Below are 21,367 nucleotides of genomic sequence, written 5' to 3' on the forward strand. Positions count from 1 at the left end.
CATACTGATTAACCATTTGAGAGAATGAATACAATCACATTTTGAAATACTGTCAATTGTTTCACCAATACATCGTATATATGTATGCAAAAATTGAATCAGAATGGTTGATATTCATCTGTTTGAATCAGACCAAGCTTTGCTCTGAAGAATACGTTCATTTGCGAGATGCAGTTGTAAATGACGGTAATACAACTAACGTTGGAAGACTAATGATTTTGCCATCTTCATATACAGGCAGTCCACGTCATATGCATGAGTATGCTCAAGATGCAATTGCGTATGTTCGTCACTATGGGCGTCCAGACCTATTCATTACATTCACATGCAATCCAGTTTGGACGATATACAACAGCTCTTACTTCCTGGCCAATCACAGGTGGATGGGCATGACATCATAGCACGTGTTTTCAGACAGAAGCTGAAATCTCTGATGGATTTCATGATAAAACATGAAGTGTTTGGGTCTGTGCACTGTAAAAAAATGAATGAGCAGAGTCATAGACGCAATCTTGACAGGACCTTTCAAAGGCATCCTCATTCCTCGCATTCCTATGATTCCAACGGATATGCCATTTCAGTTTAAGAGATTGCAGTTCCCAAATCGATTGGCGGCGTTTGCAATCACCATCAACAAATCTCAGGGCCAAAATTTAGAATTGTGCACTTTAGATCTACACACAGATTGCTCCTCACATGGACAATTATATGTTGCGTGTTCTAGACTTGGCAAACCAGACAATCTCTATATCTGCACAGACAATGAAACAAAAAATATTGTAAACCCACAAGCATTGTAAAATTAAACATATTAGAAACGTGCGCTTTCTCTTTTCTTTCTTTTCCATTTAACCAGACTGAGCCACAGCAACGCGTGGCCGGGTACAGCTAGTGATAATAATAAAAATAAAAGGGTGGATGGTTTTTCCCACCGTTATGTAGGTTTACGGGATACTGAAGCCAGGGCAGAGAAATGTTTTCTGTGACCAGCCAAGCGGGAGAAAGGCAGAGAAGGAGCAATGACTTAATCATTACCCCAGACAGAACGCTGCTGCTCCTTCCCAGGCTACGGAAACGCCAGGCTCAAAGGGCAGGCAGCGCTGCTGCGGCTACCTGGAAGCCAAGCAAATCACCTGAGGCTTGCCGGGTGCATGGGCTATTAAGCTGCAGAGACCTGTCCGCAGTCTGCAGGGGAACCAGCAGCACTCCCGGGGGTGCCCGGAAAGCGCCCTGCGTCCTGGAACCAGGCGGCAGGCCCGCGGGTGCCGTGGAGCCAGGCCCGCTTGTGGGGCGCCGGGGCCCAGGTAGCTTCTTCCTCAGCACCTGTCCACCAGCCCCGCGCCCAGGGCGGGGCTTCCCGCGTCCCCTTTAAGAGGCCGCATCACCCGCCCCTGACGTCAGGGTGTCTATCCGCACGAGCCCGCGTCCCGCGCCGCTCCGCGCCCCAGCGCCCACAGCCCCGGCGGCCGCAGGACACAGCGGCGGCCCGGCAAGCGCGCCGCCCGCCTCGGCCCTCCGGCTCCGCTCCACAGCCTTCTCCTGCCTGCACCGGTGGCCGCCCGCGCCCGCGCCCCCTCCAGCACCATGTCGGTGGCCGGGCTAAAGAAGCAATTCCATAAAGCCACTCAGGTAAGGCTCAGGACAGGTGCGCCGCGGGGCGGTCCCGGGCGGAGCCGCGAGGGGCGCGCTCGGCGCTGGCGTCGGAGGGAGCGTGGGGACCCCGGCCGCCCGGCCGCCGCCCGCATCCCCTGCCCCTCCCGTCGCGGCGTCTCGGGACTGGGCGCGCGTCTCCCGTTCCCCACCCCCGGCTCAGTGCGGCTCCCGGTGGGCATCCCGCGTGGTCGGCTCGCGCGCCGCCTCCGCACCGGCCAGTGCGCGACAGGGAGGGGACCTCGGCTGCACCGTCGCCGAGGCGCGCAGGTGCCGGGGCGGCGCGGCGGGAGATTATGTAAAGTCGCCTCTTTCTCAGGTGACCTTGCGGTGTCGGTGCATCGGCTGTCCCGGGATGTGCTGGCACGAACGGCGGCCCGCTCACAGGGTGGCTGCAGGGATGTCCGCGGGCTGTGCTCTTCCCTGAGGTCTCTGAATCACTCCTTCCACAGTCGCCTGCAGGCTCCGAGGAATGGGAGGGAGGATGGAGCTTCCTTCTGGAAAGCTGAGGAATGAACTTTTCCATGGGGAACTTGGTCATCACACTCCTTTGAGGCCAAGCTTGACTAGCAGTCAGCATGTCTTTAAAAATTTCTCAAGGGTTACAGCCTTATCATAACCAAATCATCATGTAGTTCAGAGTTTATTTTTAGTGAGCCTTTTACATCTTGGATGTGGCTATTTTTCTCTAGGGGGTTAATAAGCTGTGATTATAATAAAATATTAATTCAGATTCTAATGGTCTAAATCTCAGTGGGCTTGGTTGAAGGATTTTATATAGGAAAAAATAAGTGAATGCTTATAATGTGACCTATATCTTATATAATGAGTGTGGGTACTATATTTTTAATCCTTCTGAAACAGTTCTAGTTTAAGGGATCTTTGGTTAAGGGCTTTGTTGGTTTCTTTAAATATTTCTTTAATTTATCCTTAAAAACTTTTTTTCCATACATTGGTCTTAATTAAGACCGAGTTTTCTGATAATTCCTAAGAAGTAGTGAGGTTTTCCGCAGGCTGCTACAGTAACAGTCCCGCTAGAAATCAACATTCAGAAAATGTGAAAGCTGTGTTTTACAGAATGTCCGTAAAGTCAGGGTGACAGATACAGTATGAAAATCAGCTTGTGTGCTCCCACTTGCCATCTCTGTCGCCATGGACTTGCCTCTATAGAACTGGCTATTTTGGTCGATTTGGAACATTGCAGAAACTAAGACTATTCTAGTAAAAATGCCCATCAGTATAATCATTTTTGCTCTCCAAATTGGATCTTTCTGGGAACTCTCTGCCAGAAATGTTTACAAACAGAAGTGTATTGTTGGTGTAATTTGGAAGGCCTCTTATAACTTTATGCTTCAAATTCCTTCAGAGTTACAGAACTCGCATATACACTGCCCCTAGTTCATAGGCAGGACTTCTTTGCCGTCACTAAGTTTTATTTCAGGACTTCTCACTTCTTGAAAGCAGACCTCAGCGTCAAATTTACCAACACCACATCCTTTTCTCAGGTTGATACTGAGGACTTCCCTTGCTAATCTTGGTGCCCAAAAAGCATTTAGGAACCTTGGCTTTAGAGTGGGAAAGGCTAAATCTTGACCCCTCCTCTGCTGTTTATGACTTAGAGCAGGAGTCCCCAAACTTTTTACACAGGGGGCCAGTTCACTGTCCCTCAGACCATTGGAGGGCCGGACTATAAAAAAAAACTATGAGCAAATCCCTATGCACACTGCACATATCTTATTTTAAAGTAAAAAAAACAAAACAGGAACAAATACAATATTTAAAATAAAGAACAAGTAAATTTAAATCAACAAACTGACCAGTATTTCAATGGGAACTATGCTCCTCTCACTCACCACCAATGAAAGAGGTGCTCCTTCTGGAAGTGCGGCGGGGGCCGGATAAATGGCCTCAGGGAGCTGCATGTGGCCCGCGGGTCGTAGTTTGGGGACCCCTGACTTAGAACAAGTTGTTTAACTTCTGACTCTCCTTGCTAAAATGAGGATAATATCCATTTCTTAGAATTGATGTGAACATAACTGGGTTTGTAGAGCACACACAAAAAGTGTTTAAGAAATGCGATTAATATTGAAAATAATTTTATTAGGAAAAAATACTGTCCCTTAACATTGGTAATAATGAGGCTCTGGCTGGGTGGTTCAGTGGATAAAGCATGGTGCTGCCGCACTGAGGGTGCAGGCTCAATATCTGGTCAGGGCGCCTAGAAGGAGCAATCAGTGAGTACACAACTAAATGGAACAATGAGTGAACAACGAGTTGATACTTCTCTCTTTCCCTTCTCCCTCTCTCTTCCTTTCTCTCTCTTTCTCAAATCAATAGAAAAATTAAAAGTACATACATTGGTAATAATGAGCATGAGGAAATTATAGAAGCTAGAATTTTTAGCTTTGCTACCTTAACAAAGATAACCAGAGGACTCCATTTCCGCTTTGTCCTGAAGTTAGTTATACGTAGCTCTGAATGTTCTCAAAACAAAATGAAATCGTGATGTGAAGAACTTCTTAGATCCTTGGAGATTTGCTTGTGGTAGGATTAGTATTTATCACACTGAACCCAGATGCTGAATCACTGCATCATTTGCTGCTTTTTACTAAAAGCCTTTCATTTTAAATGTGAAGAAACATAGTCTTTTATCCATTGCCCAATGTAGCACAATTTTAGAAAGCATAAGGCAAAGGTTATTCTTCCAGTGTATACATGTGTATTTTGAAGGGTGTGTAAAGCCAGTACTAATGTTTGCACATGACAAAGCTATTAGGAGAAATAGCCATAGTCTTCATTTCCTCCACACAGTTCATGAACCTGCTCTTATCTACAGAGGAAGCTTTAGACCTAGAATTATTTCTTTTTTGGAACAGATAAGCTGGATTGAATAGCCTGTTTCTAATTGGAATATCCTTAGGCTGTTTCTCCAGTTTTTATGAAATTTAGTTTTTGCTTATGTGAGGGAGGGATGATATTCATATGAACAAAGCAATATACCTTTAGAGTTTGCCCACTGCTTTGAAATCTCTGATTAGATGTGCCACAACTATTCTCTTGATTTAGGACTGACTGTTTCTGACAGTTATTTTCAATATCTCAGGTGAAGATATTGAAAGATATTTGAGGTGAAAAAAACTACTTTTGCCAAATAAAATGTACAAGAGTGGAAGAATATGATAAATAGAAAAAGTTGAATATCTTTTTACTTTAATAAACTTTATTACTTTGTTGCTCCTAAAGATGTAATTTACCATGTAATTAAAATAAATATGGTACTGTCTTTTTCCATAAAATAGAGAAAATAAGAATGTATTATTCTGCATTTAGTGTTTTATTCATATTGAGATTTTATTTTAGCAAAATTAGTGGCCATTTTTTTACTTGTTTTACACTGGTAGCAGATAAGTAACATTGCTGTTCTTAGAAAGTCTGTATAATTTATTATTTTTTTTACTTTTTCAAGCAGTTGATATGGGTATAACTTGCTTTATAGTGACATGAAAGTCTGTTACAGAGTAAAATTTATTAGGTCATTATATTAGTTTGTTAGAGCTGTGTAGCAAAGTGTTACAAACTTAGTGCCTTAAACGATGGAAATTTATTGTTTCACATTTCTGGAGACTTGAAGGCTGAGGTCAAGGTGTCAGTGGGGCCGTGCTCCCATGGAAGGTGCTAGGCGAGAATATGTGCCAGGCCTGTCTCCTGGCTTCTGGTGGTTTGTTGGCAGCCTTGGGGCTTTCGTGGCTTGTGCAAGCACACCTCAGTTCATTGCGCTTCACTTTATGGAGTATCACAGACACTGCGTTTTTTACAAATTGAAGGGAAGACTCGCCACACAAAAATGTTACTGCTTACTTTATTGTGATACTTGCTTTATTGTGGTGGTCTGGAATCAAACCGCAGTATCTCCAAAGTATGCCTGTAGATGCAACACCTGGACCTCTGCCTTCTTGTTCATGTAGTGTTGTTCTCCCTGTTTATCTGTGTCCAAATTCCCCCCCCCCCCTTTTTTTTTTTACAGAGACAGAGAGAGAGTCAGAGAGAGGGACAGATGGGGACAGACAGGAACGGAGAAAGATGAGAAGCATCAATCATCAGTTTCTTCTTGTGATAGCTTAGTTGTTCATTGATTGGCTTCTCATACGTGCCTTGACTGTGGGCCTTCAGCAGACAGAGCAACCCCCTGCCTAAGCCAGCGACCTTGGGTCCAAGCTGGCGAGCTCTGCTCAAGCCAGATGAGCCCGCGCTCAAGCTGGCGACCTCGGGGGTCTCGAACCTGGGTCCTCTGCATCCCAGTCCAACGCTCCATCCATTGCGCCACAGCCTGGTCAGCCCCCCCCCCCCTTTTTTTGTGAACATCAGTCATAATGGATTGGGGCAGGAAGGTGGAGAGACAGACTCCTGCATGGACCCCAACCAGTATCCACCTGGCAACCCCCATCTGGAGCCGCTGTTCTGTTGTTTGGCAACCGAGCTATTCTAGCGCCTGAGGCAGGCCATGGAGCCATCCTCAGCTCCACGGTCAACTTGCTCATTTGAACCATGGCTGTGGAATGTGTGAAGGAGAGAGAGAGAGAGAGAGAAAGGGGAGGGGGAGGAGTGGAAAAGTAGATTGTCGCTTCTCCTGCATACTCTGGGAATCAAACCTGGGACTTCTACATGCCAGACCAATGCTCTACCACTGAGACAACTACACTCTATCACTGAGACAACTGGCCAGGGCATCTTGTGATTTTTTTAATTTTAGTGATGAAAGTCATTTGGTTAGGCTGTGTAGTATGATATATTCTAGTATGTGATTATTGTCACACTCAGATTCTTCAACTGGAAAAATTTAATTACATTGGTATTCTGTGCCTTTCTGTTTTAACTAATTTCTTTATGATTTTATCATATTTAAAATTTTGTGCTGTATAGAGATGCTTTGCTCTGGAGAATGTTACATAAATCTGTTTATGCATTTGTTGAGACTTAGACCTTGTTAAAGTATTTGATTAAATACTAAATAGTTGCTTTCGGTTTTAAGTGAAGTTCTCAGTTTCTTAATTGTCTGCTCTAAGCTTTCTCCTGCCTTTAAAATCTTGGGTATGGCTTATTGGTTGACACAGGGTTTCTATAACTGCATCTTTTGTCAGGTTTTTAGCTGGTTCCATATTAGGCTGCAGAGAGCCTTTATATTTTCTGAGATTGTATGTTACATTTTATATATGCATTTTTTGAGGGAGAGTGTCCTTAGCCTATCACCAGCTTCTTAAAGGAATTCCTAACCTTTTACCTCCCCTCCCCAAAGTAAAATACAGTATAAGAAATTGATCATGTCATCAGGAGAGGGTGGGGGCTCTTATAATAATAAGCACTCCATCCATTCTATTACTGATCTTCAGAATGATCAAAATGCAGCCTCCTTTGAACTAAATTTAAGGACAATTGAATATTAAAAAATCCTTTCCAGAGGTGTCAGACTTGAATAAGATGCTTGTGAGAATGCCATCTATGCATAAGAAGGATAACTTAAACCATGTTTAAAAAAAAAGTTGTTAATAAGCTGGAGCTTACTGATACACCTGGCTAATAGACATGTATGGTATTTAAAATGAAAGCTGCAACTGAAAATTATTTTCTTTGAAGCCAAGTTTCTTAGATCAAAGTGTTTGTTGTTGACACAGTCATATATTAATATTTGCAAGCTTCTTTCTCCACAGTGATCCTTTAATGTTTTTTAAAATATATCTATTGATTGATTTGAGAAAGAGAAAGATATCAATTTATTGTTACACTTATTTATGCATTCCTTGGTTGATTCTCATATGTGTCCTGAATGGGACTTGAACCCACAATATTGGCATTATCAGGATGATGCTCTAACCAACTGAGCCACTTGGCCAGGGCATAATTCTTTAATGTTCTAAATTGAGTTTATGAGAGTTTTAGGTTCTACTTGTAGAATTTTAAAGAATATCCCAAATTAATTAGAAATATATTAAAAATGGCAAGACTTGGTTGGTAAAAAAGGTGACTGTTTTGAGGAGAAATACCATGGGTGCGATGGAGCTTATGTTTGCAGAGCAGATTCCGTTCTGGCAAGATGCCTGTGCTGCATACAGATTCCCAGGGCTTCAGGCAGCCCGGGTCTCTCTAGAGTGGATAGCTTGTTAACGTGAGACAGAAGGGCTAGGCCCATTGATAGGTGAATACAGGTCTTCCCCACTGTATTTCCTGAAAGTCAAGTATTCCTATGAAAACCTTCATAAGCAGAAGTGGTGTAAAGCAAAGAAGTCATTGCCATTAATTTATGTGCAATAGTATTTGAAGTTTTTCACACCTAAAAGTCAAGGCACACACAATCTTTATTTCATTCTCCAGGATTCAAACACTTAACTACATCATTTTATGCTAAGCATAACTGGCTTAGGGCTCTCTTAGGCTTTCCTGATACTCTGGGACATATCTAGCTAACGGAGGCACAGAATCAATCGGGATGAAGGACAGCTGCTCGCAGGTGCAGGTCAAAGCCCTGGTCGCTTGATGCTGAGGTACTGAGTGAGGTTCCCAGGGAATCTCACTTGATGGGCCACTGTCACTGCTGGACATGTGCTGTCTCCATCAGGGCTAACTGCAAAAGAAAAGCTGAACACTATTTTTACTTTTTGCCATTTTTCATAAAAGTGAAAATCCTCATTGGGTTTCTTGTAGTTAGTAAAAAACAGCTGCTAAAGTAGGTCTTTCATAAAAGCAAGAGGTCTAACATGAACTTTTGAAAACGGGGACACCTGTAATGAGAATTGGGCGAGGTGGAGTTTAAGGACAGCTCCCGGGTTTAAGGAGGCGGGGGGTGTGGTGGTGGTGGTGCTTTTCTCAGAATGAGCAGTCCTTCAGAAGTTAAGGCGAGGTGGGCAAGATACTAGGGGAGGGATAAGAAGTCAAAGGATTTCTTTGACTTCCTCCTTCTCCCCCTTTGTGTTTGTTCTTTTAATCTTTTGTGCCTTTGTTTTATGTTCTTTTGTGTGATGATTAGTCAGGAGTGGTCACAAGAGGGGACCCAGAAAGGTACAGGAAAATAAAGGTCCTAGACAGCCAAGTCACTGAACAGTCAAGTCACTGAGGGGATGGGATTTTGTGCCCGGGAGGATCAAGGGAGCAGGCTCAACCCAATAGGTGGGGAGCCAGTAGAGAGAGAGCACGCAGACCCTAGAGAAGTCCCTTTACTGGAGGGCAGGGTGGAATACACAAGAGAAGGCACGAAGGGGATTTCCTTGGTGCATTTGAGTGTCATTAGGTCATGGTCAGGGGTGGGGAGAGAGAGACAGGTCCACCTTATCACAGTGGTGTAGTTGTTGACCTGAGTGGCTGCCCACAGCTTGTGTGTGACATGTTAAGGCAGCAGAAGACAAAATGTGAAGTTTTAAAAGTTGTTTTCTTCTTTTTTTCCCAAGTGAGAGGAGGGGAGATACAGAGACAGACTTCTACATGTGCCCTGACTAGGATCCACCTAGTGACCCTCATCTGGGGCCATGCTCACAGCCAAGCTATTTTTAGTGTCTGAGACAGAGGCTCCACAGAGCCATCCTCAGCACCCAGGGCTGATGCATTTGAACCAATTGAGCCTTGGCTGCAGGAGGGGAAGTGAGATAGAGAATGGGGGAGGGGTGGAGAAGCAGATGGTTGCTTCTCCTGTGTGCCCTGATCAGGAATCCAACCCAGGACATCCACACGCCAGACTGATGCTCTACCACTGAGCCAACTGGCCAAGGCAAAATATAAAATTTTAAAATTTTACAGTACAGCCTTACTCAGTTTTAGGAGTTAGATTTTCTTTGTCTCCCAAATTACTTTGAAACCCTTGTGTGATTTATAAGGTCTATAATGGACAATAAAGACTAAGAAAAGTGTATAACTATACCTATTAAAATACCATGATTATGAGATTGTCATGTGTTTTTGCAGACTACCAACAAAATATGTTCCAATGTTACTAACATCAGCTAAGTCTGATGCTTCAGGGATAACTTTTCATATATGTATATTTATGAAGATTTTACATTTAGTACAACTTCTACAATCAGAATATGATGTTCCAGAATATGGATTATTTGGGCAATAAAATTCCTTCAAAAACTTCTGATCTGTTTTCTTCTTGTCAGTTCCACTTGCCAGTTTACCACAGTGGAAGTTCTTTTTTATGTCTAACTTTCAACCAGTTGGTTTGGTTGTATTAATATGAACTTTGCAAGAGGGTCTAATGCATCGATTTAACCAAGAAGTTTTAATGGATCTTGTTGCTCAAAGCTTGTTTCATTCTTATTTTCCATCTGCTTCAGGGATCTAGGATGACTGGAGTGCCACCATCTTTTAACACATGATTTTTAAGGTACCAAAAATAATAAGTATACTGGAACAAGAATGGGATATTTTCATGGGGCCAGCCTAGAAGAGGATTAGGGTAGGCAGAATGCTAAGACCTTCAATGACACTCCTTCATAGGTAGTCCCCTCCTCTTTGAGTGTGGGTCAGCTTGTTACTATGAAAAGATGTCACTCCCCAGATTGTTACTTTTTTAATAGTAAAAGAGAGAAATTTATGGTTGCACTTACTCTAATCACATGAGCACTTTAAGAGCAGAGCATTTTCCCTGGCTAGAAGCAGAAGGACAAGTCAAAGAGATTGGAAGTCTGAGAAGGACTGGGCATGCTATTGCGGTTTCAAGATGGTGGGGGCCATGTGGGAAGGAACGCACTCAGCCTCTAGGGGTAGAGAATAGCTCTTGGATGACAGCCAGCTAGGAGCCAGAGATTCCAGACCCAAAGCCTTGAACTAGATTCTGCCAATAACCTGGATGGAAAGGAGTTCTTCCCCAGAGCTTACAAACAGGAGCCCATTCTAGCTCCTACCTTAGTTTTTGCCTTGTGAGATCCTAAGCAGGAGACCCAGTCAAGCTGGCTCAGACTTCTGACCTGTAGAACTATGATCTAACAAATGACTGTTTTAAACTGCTAAATTAGTGATAATTTGTTGTACAACAACAGGAAACTAATAAAAGAACAGTCACTTCTATTTGTGTACAGTTGGCTGCAACTCACAGAAGTCCTAACCATAGTAGAACCGAGTTCAACAGGAGAAGGGAGGAGTGGGAACTGTGGTCTAGCAGTGTAACCAGATTGGAGAAATAGGTGTTGGTAAGAAGCTAGGAGTCTTTGCCATCCTTGTGTCTGTAACACGTTAATTTGTACGTATGTGTAATACACATGATACATGTGTAAATTTTAAGTCTACTTTTTATTATTCCCGGGTCAGTGTTCCATATGTATTTTTAAAAACACCAACACCATCATAACCCTCATACAGAAACCTGGCAAGGACAACAAAGAAAAAGAAAACTACAGACCAATATCTCTAATAAGTACAGATGCAAAAACCCTAAACAAAATAGTAGCAAGTTGAATACGCAACACATTAAAAAAAATAACACATCATGATTAAGTAGGATTCATTCCAGGAGCACAGGGATGGTTCAACATAAAGAACTTGATCAACATAATACACCACATCAACAAAACAAGGAAGAAAAGTCATATGATCCTATCAATAGATGCAGAAAAGGCATTTGATAAAATACAATGCTTTATGATTAAAACACTCACTAAAATTGGAATAAAAGGAAAGAAAGTACCTCAACATAATAAAGGCCATATATGACAAACCATCAACTAATATACTAAATGGTGAAAAAATGAGGACTTTTCCTCTAAAAGTAGGAACAAGACAAAGCTGCCAACTCTCTTCACTCTTATACAACATAGGTCTGCAAGTCCTAGCCAGAGCAATCAGGCAAGAGAAAGAAATAAAAGGCATCCATATAGGGAAAGAAGTAAAGGTATCACTTTTTGCAGATGACATGTATGTAGAAAACCCCAAAGACTCCACCAAAAAACTATTAGATACAATAAACCAATACAGTAAAGTTGCAGGATACAAAATCAATATACAAAAATTTATTGCTTCTCTGTATGCCAATGATGAAACTTCAGAAAATGAACTAAAAATTCCTTTTATAATTGCAACAACAACAGCAACACCTAGGCATAAACTTAACAAAGGATGTGAAGGACCTATATACTGAAAACCACAAAATATTATTGAAAAAAATTGAAAAAGACACAATGAAATGGAAAAATATTCAATGCTCATGGATTGGAAGAATCAACATAGTTAAAATGGCCATATTACCCAAAGCAATATACAAATTTAATGCAATCCCCATCAAAATCCTAATGTCATTTTTTAAAGAAATGGAACAAAAATTACCAGGTTTGTATGGGACCATTAAAAACCCTGAATAGCTAAAGCAATCCTGAGGAAAAAGAATGAAGCCAGAGGTACCAGTATTACCTGACTTTAAATTATTCTACAGAGCCATGATAATCAAAACAGCATGTTATTGGCAGAAAAATAGACATATAGACCAATGGAACAGAATAGAGAGCCCAGAAATAAAACTAAATATATATGGGCAAATCATCTTTTTTTTTTTTTTTTTTTTTTTAATAGAGAGTCAGGGAGAGGGATAGATAGGGACAGACAGGAACGGAGAGAGATGAGAAGCATCAATCATCAATTTTTCATTGCAACACCTTAGTTGTTCATTGATTGCTTTTTCATATGTGCCTTGACCATGGGCCTTCAGCAGACCGAGTAACCCCTTGCTTGAGCCATTGACCTTGGGTCCAAGCTGATGAGCTTTGCTTAAACCAGATGAGCCTGCGCTCAAGCTGGCAACCTTGGAGTCTCAAACCTGGGTCCTCTGCATCCCAGTTTGATGCTCTATCCACTGTGCCACCGCCTGGTCAGGCTGGGCAAATCATCTTTGATAAAGGAACCAAAAGCACACAATGGAGAAAAGAAAGCCTCTTCAATAAATGGTACTGGGAAAATTAGAAAGCCACATGCAAAAGAATGAAACTTGACTACAGTTTGTCCCTCTGAACAAAAATCAATTTAAAATGAACCAAAGACTTAAATATAAGATCTGAAACAATAAATTACATAGAAAATAACATAGGTATTAAACTTATGGACCTTGGCCGAAGAGAACAATTTTAATTGGACCCCAAAGGCAAGGGTAGTAAAGGCAAAAATAAATGAATGGGACTATATCAAACTAAAATGCCTCCGTACAGCAAAAGAAACTGGCAACAAAACAAATAGCCAACCAATAATATTGGGAGATAATATTTGCAAACAGCTCTGATAAAGGGTTAATATTCAAAATATATAAAGAACTCACAAAGGTCAGCAACAATCAAGCAAACAAACAATCCAATTAAAAAATGGGGAGAGGAACTGAACAGACACTTCTCCCGGGAGGACATACAAATGGTCAAAAGGTATATGAAAAGATGTTCATCTTCACTAGGTATTCGAGACATGCAATTCAAAACTACAGTGTGATACCACCTCACACCTGCTATATTGGCTGTTATCAATAAGACAGATAATAAGTGTTGGAGAGGCTGTGGAGAAAAAGGAACCCTCATTCACTGCTGGTGGGAATGCAACTTAGTACAATCATTATGGAAGAAAGTATGGTGGTTCCTCAAAAAATTAAGAATAGAATTACAATGTGACCCAGAAATCGCTCTACTGGATATCTACCCTAAAAACTCGAAAACAGTGGTGTGTGAAGACACATGCACCCCCATGTTCATTGCTGCATTATTCACAGTGGCCAAGACATGGAAGCAACCAAAGTGTCCCTTGAAAGAGGATTGGATAAAGAAGATGTGGTACATCTGTACAATGGAATACTACTCAGCCATAAGAAATGATGACATAGTGCCTTTTACAACAATATGACTAGACCTTGAGAACAGTATACTGAGTGAAATAAATCAGAAAAAGCTAAGAACTATATGATTTCACACATAGGTGGAATATGAAACAGACTCATAGACACAGATAAAAGTAAAGTGGTTACCAGGGGGAGGGAGATGTGAGGGAAGGAGATGTGAGGGAGGGGTGGAGGAAGAGTGTAAAGAGGGACAAATACAAGGTGATGGAAAATGATTTGACTTTGGGTGATGGGTAAACAACATAATCAACAGTTCAAATGCTATAGAAATGTCTACCTGAAACCTGCATACTCTTATTGATCAATTTCACCCTGTTAAATTTAATTTTCTAAAAAATAAATAAATAAAAGCACATTTTATATTTTATAGGCTTTTTCTTTCTCCCTACAATGTTTAGGATTTTTGATATTTAGATATTTTTCTCTGGTGAGACACATTTTGTTGCTTTTTTTTTTGTACCTGATCATTTTTAAACAGTGAGGTTGTTACTTTATGAGCAGTTTCATAACTGGGTGGGCTGGTAGTACCATTAACAGCTTCATTAACCTTGGACTGTAGAGACTGTAGAACTATGAAGAGACTTTTAAATTATTAGTCTCAATAATTTTTTTAGACCAGTGAGAGTAGAGTGGTTGACTATTCTTTCTTTCTTTCTTTTTTTTTTTTGTATTTTCCTGAAGCTGTAAACGGGGAGAGACAGACAGACTCCCGCATGCGCCCAACCGGGATCCACCCAGCACGCCCACCAGGGGGCGATGCTCTGCCCCTCCGGGGCGTGGCGACCAGAGCCACTCTAGTGCCTGGGGCAGAGGCCAAGGAGCCATCCCCAGCACCCGGGCCATCTTTGCTCCAATGGAGCCTCGCTGCGGCAGGGGAAGAGAGAGACAGAGAGGAAGGAGAGGGGGAGGGGTGGAGAAACAGATGGGTGCTTCTCCTGTGTGCCCTGGTCGGGAATCGAACCCGGGACTTCTGCACGCCAGGCCGATGCTCTACCACTGAGCCAACCGGCCAGGGCCGGTTGACTATTCTTTCTACGTTTGTTTCTGTGCTTGTGGAAGGCGATGCCAACATAGACAGTTGGGCACAACTTAGCTAGTGTGGGCACATCAGACAGCTACATGGTAATTTGAAGTTGTTTATTTTTAAGTTGTTTTTAAGGATTGCAGATGCATGTAGCACACATTGTGGTGTTTGTCTGTGGTATGTTAGCTCTACACTCTTTGACATGATTCATGAATCCAAAGCCCTAAATGGTTTTCTAGATGCAGCCAGTGAGTGAACAGTGCCAGATATTTTTGAAAAGAATGAGTTCTGGCAGCCGGAGATATCCTGTAAGGACTTGGTGTCATGTCAGTTGGGCAGCTCAGCTTGAGAGAGACTAATCAGACATGGTACTGTACATGAGTGATGACATCACCCAGAGGGAGGTGTCCTGTAGGAGTGGAGTGCAGAGAGGGTTCAGCTCCTACCCTTCTCAGTCTTTGCGTTTACTGCTCCCTGCAGTGACTCTGATATGCTTCTTCATGTTGAATAAATACTGTGTACGGTGGCCTACTGGCCATATTCATATTATGTATTAAAATACATAAGTGGCTACTTCTGGGCAAGAGGCACCTACAAACTCAAACCTTTTTTTTGTAACTCTCCTCCATCATGTTTGTAGACTGACTGAAGGAAGTCTTTCTGGAGATGTTCCTCATCAATATCAGCATCAAGATTTTACTAATGAAAGTTCATGTTCTGTTATCCAGAAATCTTTTGTGCTTTTTAAAAAATTTTAATATATTGTATTGACATGGTTTCAAGTGTCCCACTCAATATATCACCCTCAGCCCCTGCATCGTGCCCCCATGCCCTGCGCAAAGTCTCTTTCCATTCTTTGTACTTGACTTCTGTCTCCTGTTACATTTGTTAATTAAGTTAGCAAACGTAAATTTGTTTTCCATTAAGCTCTTCTGTGTTCATCTCATCCACTACTCTGTGTGCATCTTGGGTCCCTTCAGAGCTCACAAATTCAGTTTTTAGGTTTTTCACATTTTTTTGGTCATACCATCACCTTGAACACAGCCCCAATTTTTCATAGAGATACTTACAGTGCTCATTGTCCATCTCATCTCAAATTTCTTGATGGAGACATGTAGAACTTCTTTTTCCTAGCTCAAAGGGAAGGTGGGAAAGATTATTGTTGTCCAACAGTATTTTGTAATCATTAAAATACATTTAATTCATGTTATATAGCTCTCTTGACTAATTTTTGATGTCTCAGGATGTACACATTTAAAGCATTTCGAACCATTTCACTGTAAACCATTTTATATGAAAGGATGTGTCCTAACCAGAAAGATTATCATAAAATCTCTTCATTGCATCAAAGGGTTAACCTTTTGAGTAGAGTGAGTTATTATCATGGTTGCTGACCCCTGGGGGTGTGTTTTTTTTTCAAAACTTGAAATTAGTTCCAGTTATAGTTTTATTAACTTAAAATCATGTTTGTTTGATAACCAATTTATAGAAACAAGAAGAATATATATTTGCCTTTTTTTTCCCCCAGAGACAGAGAGAGAGTCAGAGAGAGGGATAGATAGGGACAGACAGACAGGAACGGAGAGAGATGAGAAGCATCAATCATCAGTTTTTCATTGCGACACCTTAGTTGTTCATTGATTGCTTTCTCATATGTGCCTTGACCATGGGCCTTCAGCAGACCGAGTAACCCCTTGCTCGAGCCAGCGACCTTGGGTCCAATCTTGCGAGCTCTGCTCAAACCAGATGAACCCGTGTTCAAGCTGGCAACCTCAGGGTCTTGAACCTGGGTCCTCTGCATCCCAGTCTGATACTCTATCCACTGTGCCACTGCCTGGTCAGGCTATTTGCCTTTTTTTTTTTAATGTTGCCATTGTACCTGTACAATTGTACTCTGGATGGTCAGGAGGCATGAGGACATACAGTAACATTTGTACTACTCAAAGGGTTAAATTTGATAACTTATTCTCTTTTCTGAGGCAATCTATTATACTGACATCATGTGATATGTATGGGCTTGCTCTTTAAAGTGTCTAAGTTCTTGGTATCTGATGTCACTGTCTGCTGGTTGCTGCCGTGAATGAATCAAGTGAATTTAGACAGTCAACTTTCTTAGACTCTTCTCATATGGTTGTGGTGGAATAATTTGACTTGACTGTTTCCCAAATTTGTCATTCAGTTTTATCTTTATACTTTTGGCATCTATATTTATGCTTAAATGACTGATTTGACTTCAATTCAAAAGTGGAATCGTATCACTTTCCTAAATGGGAAAACCACTATCACTTATCATAGAGATATAGGAAATTACCATACAAAAACAAATTTAGTCCTAATACCCTTGCTTGGGTAACTCTGTGTTTAAAGTTTAATCTTCTTTTGTTAAAATGGGATTAACAATGTTAGACGAGCAGTAGATATCTTAACAGTACAGGGAGATTTTTTTCTTCACTAAATCAGAGTGATTGACAGAAGAATAAAGTGAATGTTATCCTCATTGAAGATACAATTCTGTACCAACTGATTGTTTAAAACTTGCCCCTCCCACAACCTAACTCTATAAAAGGGTGACCATTTTCTGGCCAAGAAATTTTCTGCCCAGGACAAGGGAATTTGAGTATGTAGCATAAAAGGCCATTTGTTGAGTCATCTGTTCTATGCCTAATATTCAGAAAAGAGGCAGTGATGTACTTCAAGAGAAGCTCTTGAAATCATTTAGAAAATGGTGAAAGATTGTCTATGTAGAACTTGATCAATAGGATCCCAGGATAAGAAACTCAGATTTCAGATGTCCTGCTAGTGTTCCCATTCTGAGTATCTGTAAGGCGCCAGATAAGTTACTGGTCATTTGATTTCAACCCCCCACCCCCACATGCACAAAATCCTAAATTCCAAAGCTGAGATAATATGGTCTTGCCCGAGTTTAAGTTCTGACGTATTATGCATCTGGTTTTGTTCCCTTCTGATTCATATTTAAGTGTACCAATAGTTATTTTTCTAAAGAGTAAAACCTAATGTTGCTCCTCTGGTTAAACCTCTTCAGTGGCTCCTTATGGCTTCCAGCATAATACCCTTGTCAGTCCCATAAAGGAGCTTGGACTATGTCCTGATCCCTGTTTATAGGTCTAGTCTCACCTCTCACAGCTCTGGGTATGTGTGATGATCTTTTTTACATCTTCCCTTTGTATCACACAGGTGTATCTGTCTTTGAGCCTTTGCACCATGCTGTCCTCTGTGGAAATTCCCCTTCCCTCCATTGTACTTGATACTGAAGTAATCACTACATCTTTTAAAGTCCCAGTTTAATAATTTCTTAAGGCAGTTTAACCCTTCCTCCTTTGGTGGGGGTCAAATGCCCCCAAAGTGCGATGAAAACTGCCCGTGGTACTTCTTTCAAATGGAGTGCTTGACGCATTGCACTGCAGGCAGCGGGTTTCTTGTTGGCGTCACCCAGGGTGGGTATAAAGAAAGGGATTCTCTTCTGTCCTGCATGTGTCCCCAATGCCTGTCCCATGGTGGGCATCCAATAAATGTTTGTTGGATGAATAAATACATCCTTCATGTTTCTCTATCTATCTATCTAGCTATCTATGGAGTTATCCTGTGCATATACTTTTTTTCTTGTATTTTTCCAAAGTGAGAAGCGACGGGGTGGGGGAGGCAGACGGACAGACTCCCGCATGCGCCTGACTGGGATCCACCTGGCATACCCACAAGGGGTCGATGTTTGGCCCCTCTGGGGCATTGCTCTGCTGCAATCGGAGCCATTCTAGCGCCTGAGGCGGAGGCCGTGGAGCCATCCTCAGTGCCCGGGCCAACTTTGCTCCAATGGAGCTTTGGCTGCAGGAGGGGAAGAGGGAGACAGAGAAAAAGGAGGGGGGAAGAGTGGAGAAGCAGATGGGTGCTTCTCCTGTGTGCCCTGGCTGGGAATCGATCCCATGACTTCCACACGCCAGGCTGACTCTCTACCGCTGAGCCAACCGGCCAGGGCCTCCTATGCATATACTTTTAATTTGTTTATTTCTACTCAGAATTATATCAGATATCTTAAAGAGTTAATTTAGAAGTTAACCCTTTGAGTAGTAAGTTTTTTTCATGCTTGCTGACCTCCGGGAGTGAATTTTTTTCCAAAAAATGAAATTAGTTCTAGTTCCAGTTTTATTAACTTAAAATCATGTTTGTTTGATAACCAATTTATGGAAGCAAGAAGAACATACATTTGCCTTTTTAAAAAGTTGCCTTACACATTTTTAAAATAAACCGATCATACTCTGGATGGTCAGGAGGCACAGGGACGTCCATGAACATTTGTACTACTCAAAGGGTTAAAACATCCCCTCGTGAAATTATAAACTTATAAATTTAAAATAGATTTCCTTAATTGTGAAAATGGCTAGCCTGGGTAGGCATTATTTTAACTCATTAACTACCCATAGCAACCCTCTAGGGGCATCCTTACTTCATTTTACCCAGGGGGACATGGAAGCACAGAAAGGGTACGTTGTCAGAGGTTACACAGCTTCAGGGGCAGAGTCAGGATTTTAATGCAGACCGGCCAGTTTCGGAGCTGATTACAGCCAATAATTTTCAACTGTGAGTTCTAGTCCAGCCTTAAATGTCAAGCCAAGGAATATCTTAAAGCATATGGTAAACCATATGATAAAGATGAATACCTTAATAAAAAAAATAAAAAAGGGTATAGAAAAAAGGATACAAATATACAAGTCATGGAGCTTAAACAACAGTAGATGCCATCTTCATTGTTAGGCTCTGCAGAAGTGAGAAGCGTGAAAGTTTCTGAGTTAGCCAGGATGTGGGAACCTGGGTTCTCATTTGATGGTGGAAATGTAACCTGTTGTGACACTTCTGGAAAACAGCAGTTCTCTTCCTTGTAGTTATGTTTTCAGGAATCTAGCCACAGAAAATAAATATATAAGCATGCAAAACTTGGGCACACAGTTCACCTTAGTTGGTAGTAGAGTGAAAAATTGGAAACAACCTAAATGTCGGAATGCTGGGGGATAGGGAAGTAAATTATAGTATGTCTATACTATGGAGCATATATGAGCCATTATATTCATTGGCAGTATTTACTTATGTAAGGAAGTATTCATGATTATTGCTAAGTGAAAAAGCAGTCCATAAAACACATGCAATAGGGCTAATAGTGGAAAAAAGAGGTATCATACATACATAGTAGTTAAAACACATTTGAGGATTTATATGCCAGGCACTGTGCTATAAGATTATTTTTTAAATTAACATTTAAACAGTGATATTTTCCTTATCAGTAAGCTTATGAATGAGGAGTTTGTGTTTCTACATTGTCTTTCTTGTGTTTTGTAATTAGATATATATCCCTAAGTTTTGTCTCCACTCCATCACCTTTACTTCTCCATCTCCACCTTCCTCAGGTTAAACTGAAAACAAGGAATAGAAAAATATTTCCAGCCATCACTGGGATTGGGAGCAAACATAGTTTGCCATATTAGGCATTTAGCTTCAGACTATACAGAACACCTGCCTTACTCTCGTTAGAGCCCTGAATTAGACTGCTGCTTGGGTTTCTTCTGAATGCATTGCTATTTTTCCTGTGTCTATAAGAAGTAGAAAAGCGTCATAAATAAAAATGCTCCTAATAACTTCTGTTGGCATTTCTTTTAAATGAAATCCACTGCCTACCCAGATCCTGAGTCTTATTAGGAACAGTCCTTGGGCTTTGATTCTGTGTTTTGCATTCAGGGAAGGAGGGTGACTAGGACACGTATAGTATAGAAGAGTGCTTCTGCAATGAAGTGTTGTTGGCAGTTTGGTGCTAAGTGTTCTGCTTTATTCTTCAGTCCTAAACCAGTGGTGTCCTGGGTGCCTGTCACTTTTTAGCCTCTCGACAGAAGGCTTGGAGGAACTGCCATCCTAGCAAAGAAGAATGAGTGAGGTAGCAATACCCTAAAAAGATAGGAGTCCTTCCCAGTGGTCCCCTTTGAACATGAATACAGGGTACTGTCAATAGCCTCTGGTGGGCTTCTGTTTTGAGGACAGAAAATGTACAGTTAGGAAGCCATGGATGGAAAAATAATACCCCCTGCTCTCTACCCCTCAAAAAAATAGAATAAAATGGAGGAACCACTGCCACAAGACAAAGCCTCAGTAATGAGATGGGCAGGCCGCTTTCAGCTTCTTCCCAGAGAGGACCTGTCTGGCAGGATCGGCCGGAGCACGGAGGGTGGCTGCTGGTTGGGCACAGTGTGCCTTTCTGGATGGCTTGGCTTTCTCTGGGGCCTGGCACTCTTTAATGGCTTTAGTGAAAAGTGCTTCGAGCTCTGAGACAAATAGGCTGTGAAGTCATTTCTGGACTAAAGCTTGTTTTTTCTCAGCCTCTGCAGAATGTCTTCAAATTTCTGGAGCCAATATTATAAGTTGAGAAACAGAGTTGAGGACTCTGCCTCAAGAAATAAAGAGTAATAAACCATGGTGCTATTGAGTTACTAATATGACAGTGCGAAGGCCTTTTACTACTACGATTTGTGGTCTTGATTTAATATTGTCTGTATATTTAATATGTTTAAAACACAGGGGATGTCTTTTCATGGTTGTTAATTAGTATCCCTTGGATGAATGAAATTGCTTACAACTGGGACTCCTCTGTGGGGAATAGACTTTATTTCATTCTACCTTCCAATTTTGACTTTTTAGGTCCTCTGATTGCAGTGACTTCTTTCTGCGCTGTACAGTCTTACATTTTGCCCTCACAGAACTAGCATGGTAGTATAGAAGACAGATCTGTAATCATGCAGATATATAATTAGACATTGTCACAAGTACACCAAAGGAATACCAGGGTGCTG

At 41.6% G+C, this 21,367-nt stretch overlaps 1 protein-coding gene across 1 annotated transcript in view; it reads left to right on the forward strand.

Annotated features, from left to right (window-relative positions):
* The first annotated feature begins 1,135 nt into the window (after positions 1–1,135).
* SH3GL2 (SH3 domain containing GRB2 like 2, endophilin A1) overlaps positions 1,136–21,367 on the forward strand; it is a 275,024-nt gene continuing 254,792 nt past the window's right edge. The window contains exon 1 of the mRNA XM_066257315.1: positions 1,136–1,629. Coding sequence (XP_066113412.1) covers positions 1,585–1,629 — 45 coding nt within the window. The 5' untranslated portion in view covers positions 1,136–1,584. The remainder of the gene's footprint in view (positions 1,630–21,367) is intronic.

This window comes from Saccopteryx bilineata, chromosome 2 (assembly GCF_036850765.1).
Source record: "Saccopteryx bilineata isolate mSacBil1 chromosome 2, mSacBil1_pri_phased_curated, whole genome shotgun sequence".
Taxonomy (NCBI): Eukaryota; Metazoa; Chordata; class Mammalia; order Chiroptera; family Emballonuridae; genus Saccopteryx; species Saccopteryx bilineata.